Source organism: Oncorhynchus mykiss, chromosome 14, assembly GCF_013265735.2.
Source record: "Oncorhynchus mykiss isolate Arlee chromosome 14, USDA_OmykA_1.1, whole genome shotgun sequence".
In the NCBI taxonomy this organism is placed as follows: domain Eukaryota; kingdom Metazoa; phylum Chordata; class Actinopteri; order Salmoniformes; family Salmonidae; genus Oncorhynchus; species Oncorhynchus mykiss.
In genome coordinates this window covers 18,282,228-18,299,242 of record NC_048578.1, presented here as the reverse complement: position 1 = coordinate 18,299,242, position 17,015 = coordinate 18,282,228, and the positions used below count along the sequence as shown (strand labels likewise).

The window sequence follows — 17,015 nt, the reverse complement described above, 5'->3', positions numbered from 1 at the left end:
AACCGTTGACACGGCTGGCTAGCTATCTTCCAGAGTGAACAACAGTTGAAGATGGGAAAGGGGAGACCCCTTCTGGACAATTAGAGCCATCCAGCTTGCCGCTCTAAGGTCAACAATCTTCCTAATGAGGGCTGGTTCTGACCAAAAAAAGGCACTCACACGTAAATTGATTGTTTATTTATTTATTATTCCAAATGGGTGGTGGTTTGTGTGCAAACCATATGATTAATGTGAGAATATTTCTGAAATGTATCGACGATGTGTCTTTTTTTCACTCTCCCCTCTACATATCGTTGCGTAAAAAGTCACCATATTGTAAAAGTCTGCTACGGACCTTTGTCTCGTGTATTAAGTGTGTATGTTATCCTGTTATTATTTAAATAATAGTAAATAAATAATTCAACCAATTGGTGTAGTACTGAATCATGAGTAAGACTGGGTTTATTGCAGATGCATGAGGTTACGACTGTTCAGAATTATTTTATGATAAGAGGTAATGATTAGTAAAATGACTGTTTAGCGATGTAATAGATATATCTTATAGAATTTAATTTGGGAGACAGTAATTCTTTAAAAAACCTCTTCCGTGGTGCCTCAAATTTCTAATGAGTTAGTTGTTAGAGGATTCATTTAAAATCGGGTAAAACTTAAACAGTTAGTGGATTAAATAAATAACAGTCAGATTAATGAAAGTAAAGTCACAACAGGGGTATCTTCTGTAGTTTGTCGAGGGGAAAAAAATGTTTAATCCATTTTAGAATAAGGCTGTAACGTAACAAAATGTGGAGAAAGTCAAGGGGTCTGAATACTTTCCTTGCAAAACTATTCAGACCCCTTGGATTTCACCACATTCTGTGTTACAAAGTGAGATTAAAATGAATTTGTAATTTTCTATGAACAATTCTAACAAAATAGTCTGTCAATGTGGAAAAAAAATACATTTTTTATATAAATAAAATTGTAATCAATAAAATAGTCGTTGCTTAAGTATTCAGCTTCCTGAGTCAATACATGTTAGGAAAACCTTTTGCATCGATTACAGCTGTGAGTCTTCTAGGGTAAGTCTATAAAAGCTTTGCACACCTGGATTGTGCAATATTAGCCCATTATTCTGTAAAAAAAATTTGTCAAGCTCTGTCAAGATGTAGGGGTCATGGCTAAACAGCATTTTTCAAGTCTTGCCACAGTATTTCAAGCAGAATTAAGTCAAACTGTAACTTGGACACTCAGGAACATCCACGGTCATCTTGGTAAGCATTTCCAGTTGAAATTTGGCTTTGTGTTTTAGGTTATTGTCCTGCTGAAAGGTGAATTCTTCTCCCAGTGTTTGGTGTAAAGCAGACTGAAGCAGGTTTGCTCTACCATTTTCCCTGTGCTGCACTCCATTCGGTTTCTTTTTATCCTGAAAAGGTATTTGCTGATGTCAAGCATACTCATATCATGATGCAGCCACCACCATGCTTGAAAATGTAGGCCAAAAAGTGTATTCCTTTGCCATGTTGGTTTGCAGTTAGTGCCTTGATGCACACAAGATACATGTTTTGGAATATTTGTATTCTGTATATTTATATTATCGGGGAGTCACGACAATGTTGATCCGTCCTCAGCTCGCCCTTCACAGCCATTTAACTCTGTAGCGGTTTTAAAATCCCCAATGGCCACATGGTGACATCCCTGGGCAGTTACATTCCGGCCCTGCAGCTCACTTCAGAAGGACAACTATCTTTGAGTTGTCTAGTGGTTTAATAACATAAGTAACTTGACCATGCTTACAGAAATATTGAATGTCTGATTTGTTAGTGTTACACATCTACCAATCACTGCCCCTTTTATGATGCTTGAAATTCAATACATGATGGAGGGACCTTACAGATGTTGTTTGGGGGACAGAAGGGTCATTTATTTTTGTACATGTAACTTTGTGATTTGTTAAGCCAAATTTTACTCATTTACTAACTTAATCTTGCCGGGAAAAAGGTGGCTGAATACTTTGAATGCAGCGACTATGTTATATTTTTTCTTAATCTTAAAAAAACAATTAAAATGGCCCACTTTGACAGAGTATTTTGTGTATATTGTTGATAAAAATGACAAGTCCATTTGAATCCCACTTCGTAACACAAAATGTGGAGAAATCCAAGGGGTCTGAATACTTTTGCAAGGCAAAAGTTAGTGGCAGTTGATGGCCTTATTTCTATTACAGCATATTGGATGACTGTCATTCAGATTCCATTCACTAACATCAATAGGTTTAATCTACTACATGATACTCAAATTTGCCCTATACACATGAGATTGCTAAAACCTAGCCTACAAATGAAAGTTTATAACATAGGTGCACATGTACAGAGACAAATTGGAGTAATCAAGGTGAGTGACATATTCAATACCACCTTGCACACTTGCCAGCATCTAGCAGATCTAGGGTGTAATCATTAGTCCAAACAGTTGCTAACATTTTGCAACAAAACCAAGGTAGTTATTTTTTACAAATGTAGGTAGGTTCAGCCCCGTTCTGTTCCGTTTGCTTCCATTTAAGAAATGTTCCGCAAAACAGAATTAGCGGAATGAATACACCCCTGATCACCGGCACACAGTTCATACAATTTTAAAGAAATTCAGTTGTTCAAAACCGTTCAACTAGCATCTCACTGAGTCACTATTGATTGGATGGACAACATGTCAGTTCACACTGCAAGAGCTCTGATGGGTTGGAGGACGTCCTCTGGAAGTCGTTAGAATTACTAAAGTAAGTCTTTGGGAGGGGGTGAGAACCATGAGCCTCCTAAGTTCTGTATTGAAGTCAATGTACACAGAGGACAGAAAATAGCTGTCCTCTGGCTACACCAGGGTGGTACCCTACGGAGTGCTGTTGAGGCTACTGTATACCTTTATTGCAAAACAGGGTTTAAATCCGTTATTTGGTGACATAAAACTATACTAAATATATTCATATCTAAAAAATAAATAAAAATGTATTATTCACTATTTTGATCAAATTCACTGCGTAGGATGGTCCTCCCCTTCCTCCTCTGAGGTGCCTCCACTGTTTGCAGTGTTTTATATGATGGTTTTTACTACAGAATACTGCTAACCCCAATACTGACATGACACTCCCCAATTCCAACAGAGACCATCACTCATTGCCATCAGCCAGTATAGCCTCAGCTGACACATTGAATCAACAGTACGGTGTGTTTTCTCCATTAGAGTGACGTTTCTCATAGTAAACAAAAATCTGCGCATTCAGAAGGATGGAAATGCAATGTTCCTTGAGCGTTGTTTGGATGGGACATGTTATTTCTCCCAGTTCTTTTCCCAGATCAGATGACCTTGTTTCCAGAAGCGAGCGGGCACATTCCCGGCTGATTACAGTAGGACCCTATTGGGAGTTGGAGCTGGTGAGGGGAAAACTTTCCATCAGCTGCGTGAGAGTTCTGCACACACACAGGAGACGCAAGGCACACACACACAATGACCTGGGTTTGAGCACTGCACACACACACACACCAGGGAAGAGGGAAACCCGGAGATGAGGACTGCTGGAGGGTATAATCAATTCCTGTCAAGTGTAATACTCTTGGTTTATAACCTGATGTACTAAGATGGCAGTGTATCGCCTGTAGCACACACACTATCAACCTCACTTTGGGATTTCAGGTTTGGACAGAATTGGAGTGGATGTAAGATCAGAGTTGCTTAGCCTTGTAACAATTGACTGTCCACCTCCCTACGCATAACGTGCCGTCTACTATTGACAGCATGTCTATGATTGACAGTCCATCATCCTATCCAAAATGTGCTGTCTATGATTGACAGTCCATCACCCTATCCAAAATGTGCTGTCTATGATTAAGAGTCCTTCACCTCCCCATCCAAAATGTGCTGTCCATGCTTTCATCTCAGGAACTGTGTTTACCTTAAGGGCACCACTACAGCTAAAGATTCTTAAATCAGATTCTCCACAGGGAGAGACTGCATCTTATTTTCCCACTGTCTGCTCCCAGCACTTATTCAGGAAGAGAACCAGAGTATGAACCTGAGTATGAATGTCTACAAGAGGAATCCCCTACCCTGGGCCAAAATATTCATGCATGCATACATACTACACATGACCACCGGCAGACGAGTGCACACACACACAGTGGGTAGAAAGAGACTGCTGAAAGTGTTGTCACACTAGCCCTAAGCTACCAGCAGGGTACCAGACACCACCCCCCCCCCCTCTCATCCCCACACCGCTACTTTTGGCCAATGGGAGAAACTCTCTGTGTGTGTGTGTGTGTGTGTGTGTCTGTGTGTGTGTGTCATCTGACTATAGGGCATTCTGGAATATCCTGGCTCTCATCTAAATGAAGCAAGTCCTATAATCAGTTCCCTCTTTAAAAAAACTCTTAAGGATCAGACCTTTTTAAATTTTCACCAAAAATGACATACCCAAATCTAACTGCCTGTAGCTCAGGACCTGAAGCAAGGACATGCATATTATTGATACCATTTGAAAGGAAACACTTTACACAGTATTTATGCTGCAGTAGTTTATGTGTCGGGGGGCTAGGGTCAGTTTGTTATATCTGGAGTACTTCTCCTGTCCTATTCGGTGTCCTGTGTGAATCTAAGTGTGCGTTCTCTAATTCTCTCCTTCTCTCTTTCTCTCTCTCGGAGGACCTGAGCCCTAGGACCATGCCCCAGGACTACCTGACATGATGACTCCTTGCTGTCCCCAGTCCACCTGGCTGTGCTGCTGCTCCAGTTTCAACTGTTCTGCCTTATTATTATTCGACCATGCTGATCATTTATGAACATTTGAACATCTTGGCCATGTTCTGTTATAATCTCCACCCGGCACAGCCAGAAGAGGACTGGCCATCCCACATATGCTCTCTCTAATTCTCTCTTTCTTTCTCTCTCTCGGAGGACCTGAGCCCTAGGACCATGCCCCAGGAATACCTGACATGATGACTCCTTGCTGTCCCCAGTCCACCTGACTGTGCTGCTGCTCCAGTTTCAACTATTCTGCCTTATTATTATTCGACCATGCTGGTCATTTATGAACATTTGAACATCTTGACCATGTTTTGTTATAATCTCCACCCGGCACAGCCAGAAGAGGACTGGCCACCCCACATAGCCTGGTTCCTCTCTAGGTTTCTTCCTAGGTTTTGGCCTTTCTAGGGAGTTTTTCCTAGCCACCGTGCTTCTTCACCTGCATTGCTTGCTGTTTGGGGTTTTAGGCTGGGTTTCTGTACAGCACTTTGAGATATCAGCTGATGTACGAAGGGCTATATAAAATAAATTTGATTGATTGATTGACTTTGAAGTTTGTGGAAATTTGAAATTAAATGTAGGAGAATATAACACATTAAATCTGGTAAAAGATAACAAACATGTTCCATCATCTTTGAAATGCAAGAGAAAAACTATAATATAACATTGCATTTTAAGATCAATTTAGATTTTGCTCACTAGATGGCACCAGTGTGTGTGCCAAGTTTTAGATTGATCCAGTCAAGCGTTGCAATACTGCACAGTATTTTGTATCAAGTCTGCCCAAATGTGCTGATTTGTCAATTGATACATTTTCAACTACATAACTATTGGTAACATACAAAAATGATATGGTAATACAACATTTAAGTTTACACACACACTCACAGGAACGTCATACATGATGGATCCTTAGTTTATACACTAACTTTCACACATCTAGATGGCCGGGCGGGGTGGGTGTGGAGCCAGAGACAGCAGGGGTTCAAACTGTAGAACCCAGTTCCTACATTTGAATATAAAAATAGATTTTACCAAACAAAACTATGCTACATTTTATCTCTAGGACCCTCAGGATGACAAATCAGAGCAAGATTACTGAATAAAAGTATATTATTTACTATTATTATTAGTCACATTAGCGCAAATTAGCATCAACCGTCCCAATATTGGGACACCGATCTCGTAAAGGTCTATCAGATGAACTTCCGTCTCCTGCACCTATACGTGCATGTGCACACGGTTTTCTATAAAAGGTCATTATTTCTCATCAGATATGGATGACAACAGCAAAACCTCTTGTCAAGTGTGTGCGTCTTCCAGTCAGTGTGTGTGTGTGTGTGTGTGTGTGTGTGTGTGTGTATATATATCCAGGAGGGTCTCAGGCTCTTAGAATCATAACAGGATGTCTTGGGGTAGAAAAATGGAGTGGACGGTGCCAACGGGAGAACTAAAACTACGCAGTCGGGAGAACTAAAACTGCGCAGTCGGGAGAACTAAAACTGCGCAGTCGGGAGAACTAAAACAACACAGTCGTGCTCCAAGCGGTTTCAACCCTCTCAAGACACACCATTATCTTTTTATCTGTCTCAATTGGAAGACAACACAGAGGCTTACCTCAAATGGCCTAGCTAGCCAGGAACTAACCATCAAGACAAGGTTCTGGTAGCCATTAAAGCTTGCATTTTGTTATCAACCACAACTCAATGACTTGTCAAGTAGGCCAAATTGAATTGTTCCGGACGAACTTGCAGGTCTCTGTGGTTTAGATTCACGCCTAGGAAGCACAGAGGGTTTCTGGTGACCGTGCTGATGCACACAGGCATTTGTTTTCGAAATCATTAATTTTGCTACGCGTCATTAACGGGGCATAATCGCAGCTTGTCAATAAGTTGGACTGACCATGTCTTGTGTAAAGGCTTCCAGCAGAGAATATCTAGACATGATTTATTAAGAATGTGTACCTACATACACACACAAGGGTACTTACTAATAGAGCACTTCATTGGCTTCGTGCCTTTCATAGCGCACTGTCTCACACATTATCCTGTAGGAGAGAAAAGGAAGGAAGGACAGAGGAGAGGAGTGGGGCGAGAGGGGGAGGAGAGGGGTGGGGCGAGAGGGGGGAGGAGAGAAGAGAGAAGACAACAGTGACAGCAAAGTTAACAAATACAATAGAACAGATGGATGGTTGAGTTCACTAAAGTATAGTTTATCGAGTTTGTAGAAGCTCTCTACTGAGTTTACCTTTTTAAGAGGAAGGAAATGTCAGTATTTTAAAAGTAACTTGTGTGCCTTGGCATTTGTGAAACTTTATCTTAGTAAACAGCGATATCAAAAAACACAAACTCCAAAAAACAGCCCAGAGCATGTCATGCATATTATCGTTGCTCAAGGATTCAAAACAAGCAGGAGAAAAACAAGTTTCTAAAAACTAGCTACCACAGAGGAAAACAACATTCCTTTAAGGTGTTACCATCTAATAATACTTTTAGTCTCATCAGGGTATTGTGCAACTGCTAATCACAGACCATCCATGTAATTAACGAGTATAAATTCATGTGTAATTCATTTGATCAATCTGAATCAATGTGGGAGCTCTCACCTCAGCTGGTGTTCTCGGAGGTTAGACAGGGCCTCCATTCCATGCAGATAGGAGTAGACTATCTCCAGGTCCTGTGTGAAATAGAGGAGATGTGTCAGTTTATTAGCATTTTAACATTACGATTTTACCGGGTGCAGGGTGTTGGAATATCATGGGGAAAAGGTCAGCGTGTTGACAGCAGACAGACATGAAGAGTCAGCAGTTCTAAGAGCCAAACAACCTTTCTAAAATGACCAGTGCTGTCCATAATACATACAGTACCAGTCAAAGTTTGGACACACCTACTCATTCAAGGGTTTTTCTTTATTTTTACCATTTTCTACATTGTAGAATAATAGTGAAGACACCAAAACTATGATATAACACAGAATCATGTAGTAACCAAAAAAGTGTTAAACTAATCAAAATGTATTTTAGATTCTTCAAAGTAGCCACCCTTTGCCTTGATGACCGCTTTGCCCGCTCTTGGCATTCTCTCAACCAGCTTCACCTGGAATGTTTTTCCAACAGTCTTGAAGGAGTTCCCACATATGCTGAGCACTTGTTGGCTGCTTTTAATTCACTTTGCGATCCAACTCAACCCAAACCATTTCAATTGGGTTGAGGTTGGGTGATTGTGGAGGCCACGTCATCTGATGCAGCACTCCATCACTCGCCTTGGTCAAATAGGCCTTACAGTCTGGAGATGTGTTGGGTCATTTTCCTGTTGAAAAACAAAATGATAGTCCCACTAAGCGCAAACCAGGTCGGATGGCATATCGCTGCAGAATGCTGTGGTAGCCATGCCGTTTGTGATTCTTGAATTCTAAATAAATCACAGTGTCTCCAGCAAGCACCATCACACCTCCTCCTCCATGGGAAGCACACATGCGGAGATCATCCGTTCACCTACTCTGTGTCTCACAAAGACACAGCAGTTGAAACCAAAAATCTCAAGCAGTCTCCTCTGAACAGTAGATGTTGAGATGTGTCTGTTGCTAGAACTCCGAAGCATTTATTTGGGATGCAATTTCTGAGGCTGGTAACTAATGAACTTATCCTCTGCAGGAGAGTTAACTCTGGATCTTCCTTACCTGTGGCGGTCCTCATGAGAGCCAGTTGTATCATAGCGCTTGATGGTTTTTGCAACTGCACTTGAAGAAATGTTCAAAGTTCTTGAAATTTTCCAGATTGACACCTTCATGTCTTAAAGTAATGGACTGTTGTTTCTCTTTACTTATTTGAGCTGTTCTTGCCAAAATATGGAATTGGTCTTTTACCAAATAGGGCTATCTTCTGTATACCAACCCTGCCTTGTTACAACAGAACTGATTGGCTCAAACACATTAAGGAAAGAAATTCCACAAATGAACCTTTAATAAGGCACACATGTTCATTTAAGTGCATTCAAGGTGATGACCTCATGAAGCTGGTTGAGAGAATGCCAAGAGTGTGCAAAGCTGTCAAGGCAACGGGTGGCTACTTTCAAGAATCTCATATACATACATATAAGATTTGTTTAACAATTTTTTGGTTACTACATAATTCCATGTATTAATTTGTAGTTTTGACATCTTCACTATTATTCTACAATGTAGAAAATAGTCAAAAATAAAGAAAAAACCTGACAGACACGTAGACAGACACACCTCCTCTGCCATTCAAGGCAACATACTTAGAGGCCCAAAGAAAATGCCTGCGCAAAGCACCTAATCTAAGAAAGATACATTTTAGAGACCAAAAAGGAAACAGGACGGGTGGTGCTTCCTTTCATTTGTCTCAACTTTGTCAGCTCTGGGCTCTGAAACCGTCTGACACCAAGGGGAATGAATGGAGAGGTCAACCGGTTTGAAGCACCTCAGGTTAGAGGTCAAAGATTGAGAAAGGGGAGCTGGTGTTTGGTTAAAAATGACCTGCGGGTCGTACCAAAGTGTGAGTTACTACAAACAAGACCATAGATCAAATCTGTTGAGCAGATCAAAGCTGAAATGTGATCTCTTGCAAGTTATTATTTGAACAATCACACATATGAGTTTATAACGTATGCCCATTGAACAGACAAGGTCTATAGGCTATTATGCAAAGTTAGGCCCCATCTTGGATATCCTATGTCCCATCAAAATACACAACATTCATGCAATACAAAACACTGTTCAGACCGTTGGCTGAATTAGAACTAAAAAAAACGTAACTAGGTTGGCCTTCAAAGCTCCATAGACTGGGTTACCTCGACCCATGTTACATCATGCAGTGATATCCCCAGCCAAATTATAGCCTTATGTTCGGTTCTGACGTCGCTCACTGATTTGCATACTGTGTGGGCCTGATAATTCTGCTTGGAGACTGGCTAGGTTCTGGCACCATCTACTGTACAAGGACAGGACAATTTATTTGGGTTTTAACATAAAATGGCACAGTACATTGAAACAAATTATCCAGCAAGCTGATATGAATAGAAATTGATAACACCAAAATAAGACATATTGACATATAGTTGTGACTAGATGTAGGCCTAGTAAAATATGAGAATATGACTACTAAAAGGTGCTACACAATGATTTTAAGCAAGACAAATACTGCCATTGCCATTTTTGGGAGGGATAATCTGGACTCGTTATGCCTCAATGTTGCTTACATAGAATGAACCGTGAACATGCGGATTCACACGGGACAACAAGACCCTGTTGAAAGCTTAGCTGACATTTTTCAGTCTTCCCTAAAGTAGGCTTAATCACAGATTTGAGAGGTTGGTAGGTGAACACACTAAGGTGGAAAACTTGCTTTGACTTATCCAATCACCGACAGTAACAGACTATAACCTAAAGGAAGGGTTGTAAAGAAGATTCCAAACACCAGCGCACAAGTCTAATTTCCCATTGCCATACATGGAAGCAGACCTTAACAAGAATGACCACTAGGTGGCATGTTTCTGGTGTGTTTTCCCATAGGCCTACTATAGCACAGTGTGGGAAAGAGCGCCACTCTTACGCCACTCAGGAGCTCCAGTGAGAGAGACAAATATGCAGACCCATCAATTGTGGCTTTGGTCTTAAATATTTCAGATTGACTCTTGAGATTAGCTCCATGGAAAGAATGCGAGGGACACCATTTTTCCACTGCCTCTCGCTACCATGCTACCATTCATTTTCCGGTTTTGTGTTTTTGGATTGGATAATGTTTGAGATGTTGGGGCCAACCGCAAAACACTGGGGGGGGGTGTCTGGTATTGCATATTGACGGCAATGACTGTATAGACTCAAGGTAGGGTAGTGGGATAAAAGTCAAGCAATGTCAAGTTTGATAAGTGTGTGTGAGAGACAGCGAAAGAGAAATAAAGCAAGCATTTGATGAGGGTCCTTAATAACAGTGCTATTCAAGCACATTTTTGAAATACCAGATGTTTGTCTTTATGGGGTCTGGGACATTTTTCTCTGTTACCATCCAATTCCTGCTTATTTCCTTAGGTCAGGGGGATCTAATGTTTCACTACACCTCTGGATCGGAGTCAGACAGTAGCAGTGTAGTGTACCATACAGTAGGCAAACTAGCAGAGGTATTTCCTCCCAGGACATTAGGGCATTAGCCAACAATGATAGCCTTGTGTTCTTTGTTTTGGGGGCCAATATGACCAAGGCTGCCTCTCCAGTCTCCATTATCTATAGTTTGTTGTGTAACTCCATGGGCAGTAGGGTACAGAACAGGGCTATGGGCCAACGTGTCGATAGACATGACAATCAGTTGAGCAGAGAGAGTTCCAGGAGGAAATGAATGTTTAGCTAAAACCATGCACATTCACTGAGATCCTGGATTCAAGTTAAGAGGAGGCCTATAACATGATCATTTAGATTCAAGTTTTGATGGGAACTAAGCTTATAACATGAGGGTGAAGAATTTACAACATTGGCATAAAACATTTTAGAGCTTCCAGTCAGCAATCGTCCACTGGACCTCAAATCGCTCCCTTTCACTTTCAATAAAATGGGAAGGACACGAACAACAAAGCCTCATTTAAATTCTAAAACGGCAGCCACACCTCATCTCAAATCCACTGATGTGTCTGCAAACAAGATAGGGAGCTTTAATTGTCCTCTCCTTTCAAATGGTCTGAATGAGTATTTGGTACATTCATTTGGGTCAGCGTGAATGCAAACCACCCTGCATCTTATCACACTGACACTGTAGGCGAGTCATCAAAAGGTGGGGTCACAACCTTAAAGACCTATGGGGAAGGTAAAGTCCTGTGCGGAAGGTAAACTTGGACTTACAAAGAGGACAGCAGGTGGTCTAGTGGTTAATGTTGGGCCAGTAACCGAAAGGTCTCTAGTTCCAATCCCCAAGCAGACAAGGTGAAAAATCTGTCAATGTGCCCTTAAGCAAGGCACTTAACCCTAATCGCTCCAGGATCACCACTGATAATACAAGCACCCACCAAATTATGATTTATTACTATTTTAAACCTCATTGTCTTACCTAAGAGACATCCAATGTTGTAACATATGAGCCTATATATTATAATGATACAATATCTGAGATTGCTGTGAGTATTTTAAATGTGGGATAGGCCATTGTGGTTAATGTGGCTTTTGGTTTCCACAGGATATTAAAATGATATGGCCAATAACATGTCATAAAACTCACCATGGGATGAGTGTAATGAGCACTTCATTGGGTGCATTGACCTTACAAAGGGAAGTTACATAATACCCACTCCTGTCATTGGTTAAGACAGTGTTACCATCATAATCTCCATCACTCAGTCAATAGTAGCATTCAGTCAACAGTAGCAGCCTCCAATACATCGTAAAATATTCTCAAAATATTCTCAAATTCATCTCTTTAGCAGATCAGTGATCACCTTGAAGGAAAGAAAAAAGGATGTATTTTAAAAGTATTCCTCAAAAGTATATCAGGAGACAGTCACTCAACTACTGGGCATACATGACAGAGATACACCAACAGTAAGGCCACGTGTGGGAAAGCATGGGTCTGTCACTGATGAGAAGTTGTTGCCAACATCAAGTTCTGTGAGCCACATCCTGTTGGCATGCCTTGTGTAACTAGTCTGGTTCTCCAATCCATCAAAACAATGAGTCATCGACCAGTTACCTGAGCTATTAGCATGTCTCCGCCTTAAGATGCCGGTGTCCCCGATCCCTGGCAGGCAGGCACGTCAAGAACGTGGCTTTTTAATCTGGGACGCTTCGCACAGAGATTGTGATTCTGTTTAGGTGAAAAGCTGTGAAAAGCATAAATGAATCTCCTGCGACTCAGAGCAGAGCCGTGCTAGATTTGCATCAGATTACTAACTTGTCACCGGCTGAGAGTGATGATTTCGCCATATCTTCAGAGGGCAATGAGACGTGGCAACAAGTTCATAGCTCAACCTAGCGATCGGTGACGCGGTGGGAAAAGAGAGAAAAACAACCCCATTATCAGTATGTTTGCCGCCATTTTGATTTCCGACCTTGATCCTTAACCAGGTTAGGCCTCTAATCTGATCATCCATCCCACCAAGCAAAGTCCCAGTGTCAATAGATCCCCTTACCATGACAGTAGAGGTGGCCATCTTGTGTGTCAAATCAGGGGTGAAGACTGCATGCCTCAGATGACAGTACCAAGACAAATAACACACAATGCCTATGCTTTGCCCTCCACCGCTCCCTAACCTATGGAGGGTATGACATGTCGGGAGGAAGAGGCATCTGTGCCGTCCATTAGTTAGAGAAGGTCTTGTGCCTGGATACATTCTGGTGCTAGCCAGAGACCACTCACTGTTAAGTCTTACGGTAAGACTCCAAAATACCTAATCAAATGGCTACCCAGACTATTTGCATTGCCCCCCCTCCCCTTCTACACTGCTGCTACTCTGTTATTATCTATGCATAGTCACTTTAAGAATTCTACCTACATGTACATATTACCTCAATTACCTCGACACCGGTGCCCCCGCACATTGACTCTGTACCGGCACACCCTGTCTATGGCCCGCTATTGTTATTTACTGCTATTCTTAAATTATTTGTTATTCTTATCTCTTACTTTTTTTAAAGTGTTCTCTTAAAACCACATTGTTGGTTAAGACCTTTTAAATAAGCCAGGCAACAGCCCCAAAACATCACTGCTCCAGAGGAGATCTACATGGAGGAATGGGCCTTTTAACATGAGTCTTCAATATTCCCAGGTAAGAAGTTTTAGGTTGTAGGAATTATAGGACTATTGCTCTCTATACCATTTGTATTCCATTAACCTTTGACTATTGGATGTTCTTATAGGCACTTTAGTACTGCCAGTGTAACAGTATAGCTTCCATCCCTCTCCTCGCTCCTCCCTGGGCTCGAACCAGCAACACAACGACAACAGCCACCCTCGAAGCCATGTTATCCATGCAGAGCAAGGGAAAAAAAACAGGCTCAGAGCGAGTGACGTTTGAAACACTATTAGCGCACGCTAACTAACCAGCCATTTCACATCGGTTACACCAGCCTCATCTCGGGAGTTGATAGGCTTGACGCACAGTGCTGTTTGAATGAATGTTAACGCGTCTGCTTCTGCCTACCACCGCTCAGTCAGATACTTGTATGCTTAGTCAGATTATATGCAACGCAGGACACGCTAGATAATATCTAGTAATATCATCAACCATGTGTAGTTAACTAGTGATTATGATTGATTGATTTTTATAAGATAAGTTTAATGCTAGCTAGCAACTTACCTTGGCTTACTGCATTCGCGTAACAGGCAGTCTCCTTGTGGAGTGCAACGAGAGAGAGGCTGGTCGTTATTGCGTTGGACTAGTTAACTGTAAGGTTGCAAGATTGTATCCCCCGAGCTGACAAGTTGAAAATCTGTCGTTCTGTCCCTGAACAAGGCAGTTAACCCACCGTTCCTAGGCCATCATTGAAAATAAGAATGTGTTCTTAACTGACTTGCCTAGTTAAATAAAGATTTTAAAAAATTTAAAAATGAATTTTTTAAAAATCGTCAAAATTGGTGTCCAAAAATACAGATTTCCGATTGTTATGAAAACTTGAAATCGGCCCTAATTAATCGGCCATTCTGATTAATCGGTCAACCTCAAGTATTTAGTAAGGCAGCTGACTGGAAGGAGGGTATGAGTGTATAGAGAGGCAGAGGACAGAGACACAGACAGTGGTGAAGGTCACCAGATCAGTGTTGTCTACTGTCAAGTATGTGAAAATGGCACATAGTAGGTTTATACTGTCAGTTCAGCACAAACATGTCCCAGCCCCCATCGGTGTCAGTGTGCCAAGCAGGACTCATGAGGCCCCCAGCCCATTCAAAATAGCAAGGACAACAGTTTATCCAAAATGTTGTAGGAGACACGTACACCTCAGGCAGGCAGGCGGGTGCATAATGCTTGTGCAAAGTGTGTATCATTGTGGAAGTAACATCAATAATATGTGCAGTGGTATGTTCTTGTGTGTATTCCTGTGAGTGAGAGGACATTGACTGCTATCCTTGAATATCTATTGACAAAGAGTGTGGGGACTGAGGGATATTTTTATCAATTGCCCAGTGCAACCAGACAGCAGGTGGAACCTTTGTAGGAGGGCAAGGTCACAGAGAAGCTGGGCGCAACACAGTATCAGTGGCTGTCCTGACTCCTGACAAAGAGAAGGCCAGCAATCTTGTTTTCAAATCTCCATGTGCACTACACTATGGTAGGAATGTTGGTGTGGGGCAACACTTGTTTCCCCCTGGTGCTACCTTGAAATTATTAGCTAAGGCTGGCACCAACACACATTACACAAAGCTAAGTAGCTAGTAGCAGGAATCTAGGAGCCATGTGAATGAGCTTAGCGCCCTCCACTTGAGCTGCCAGGATAAAGACTAAGAACAACAGCACAGTGAGATTCCTTCAGCATGCAAATAGGATGCATGCTAGGCTAAAATGAGCAGTTGGTGTTATGCACTCTTTGGACTACCATATTTCTTAAAATCAGAATTGTCCCTGCGTTCTAAATTGCAACTTACAAGTAGGAATCTTCAATGTATTAATTTATAAGATGACAATACATGGGATCAATAGGGTGTACAGGCCTAGACTTTTTATTTTTATTTTTTTAATATCACCTTTATTTAACTTCTTGGTGACAGGGGGGCAGTATTGAGTAGCTTGGACGAATAAGGTGCCCAGAGTAAACTGCCTGCTACTCTGTCCCAGATGCTAATATAGGCATATTATTAGTAGTATTGGATAGAAAACACTCTGAAGTTTCTAAAACTGTTTGAATGATGTACAGTGCCTTGCGAAAGTATTCGGCCCCCTTGAACTTTGCGACCTTTTGCCATATTTCAGGCTTCAAACTTAAAGATATAAAACTGTATTTTTTTGTGAAGAATCAACAACAAGTGGGACACAATCATGAAGTGGAACAACATTTATTGGATATTTCAAACTTTTTTAACAAATCAAAAACTGAAAAATTGGGCGTGCAAAATTATTTATAAATATAAAACTGTATCTTTATGTTTGAAGCCTGAAATGTGGCAAAAGGTCGCAAAGTTCAAGGGGGCCAAATACTTTCGCAAGGCACTGTATGTGAGTATAACAGAACTCATATAACAAAACCAACCAGGAAGTGGGAAATCTGAGGTTTGTAGTTTCATTTAAGTGATTGCCTATCCAATATGCTGTGTCTATGGGGCCAAATTGCACTTCCCAAGGCTTCCAGCAGATGTCAGTCTTTAGAACATTGTTTGAGGCTTCTGTGGAAGGGGGTCGAATAAGAGCTGTTTCAACAAGTGGACTAGGCTGAGGCCAATCAGTTGTTTACTGCGCGGTCAAGCGGGAGCGCCGTTCCTTCTTTTTCCTCTAATGAATACGCTATTGTCCGGTTGGAATATTATTGAACATTATAAAAAGACCCTAAGGATTGATTGTAAACATCGTTTGACATGTTTCTACAAACTGTAATGGAACTCGACTTTGTCTGGATTTTGCGCTCGCGCATTGTGCCTTTGGAATAGTGAACTAAACGCGAACAAAACGTTGGCATTTGGACATACATATGGATGTAATCGAACAAAAACATTTCTTGTGGAAGTGGGAGACCTGGGAGTGCATTCCGACGAAGATCAGCAAAGGTAAGTGAAGATTTATAATGCTATTTATGGCTTTTGTTGACTCCACAACTTGGCAGGTAACTGTATGGCTTCCTTTTGTGGCTGAATGCTGATCTCAGATTAATGAATATTGTGCTTTTACCGTAACGCTTTTTTGAAATGTTGCATTAAGAACAAGTTTCTTTAATTCTATGTAAAACATGCATCTTTCATCAAAGTTTATGATGAGTATTTCTGTTATTTGATGTGGCTCTCTGCAATTTCTCTGGATGTTTTGGAGGCATTTCTGAACATTGGATATAAATATGAACTTGATCGAACAAAACATACATGTATTGTGTAACATTAAGTCCTGGGAGTGTCACCTGATGAAGATCGTCAAAGGTTAGTAATTTATTTTATCTATATTTCTGCTTTTTGTGACACCTCTCTTTGGTTGGAAAATGGCTGAATGCTTTCTGTGACTAGTTGCTGACCTTTTCGCCGAAAAGCCTTTTTGAAATCGGGAAGTGTATCTTTAAAATAGTGTAAAATACTTGTATAGTTGAGGAATTTTAATTATGAGATTTGTTGTTTT

General features: G+C 41.2%; 1 protein-coding gene across 14 annotated transcripts in view; it reads right to left on the bottom strand.

Annotated features, from left to right (window-relative positions):
* LOC110488939 (Rap guanine nucleotide exchange factor (GEF) 2) overlaps positions 1-17,015 on the bottom strand; it is a 152,963-nt gene that overhangs the window by 100,973 nt on the left and 34,975 nt on the right. For all 14 annotated transcript variants that reach the window (XM_036943076.1, XM_036943075.1, XM_036943060.1 and 11 more), the window contains exons 2-3: positions 7,373-7,443; positions 6,758-6,814 (exon numbers count right to left, since the gene is read on the bottom strand). In XM_036943076.1, the coding sequence (XP_036798971.1) occupies positions 6,758-6,814; positions 7,373-7,443 (128 nt within the window). The remainder of the gene's footprint in view (positions 1-6,757; positions 6,815-7,372; positions 7,444-17,015) is intronic.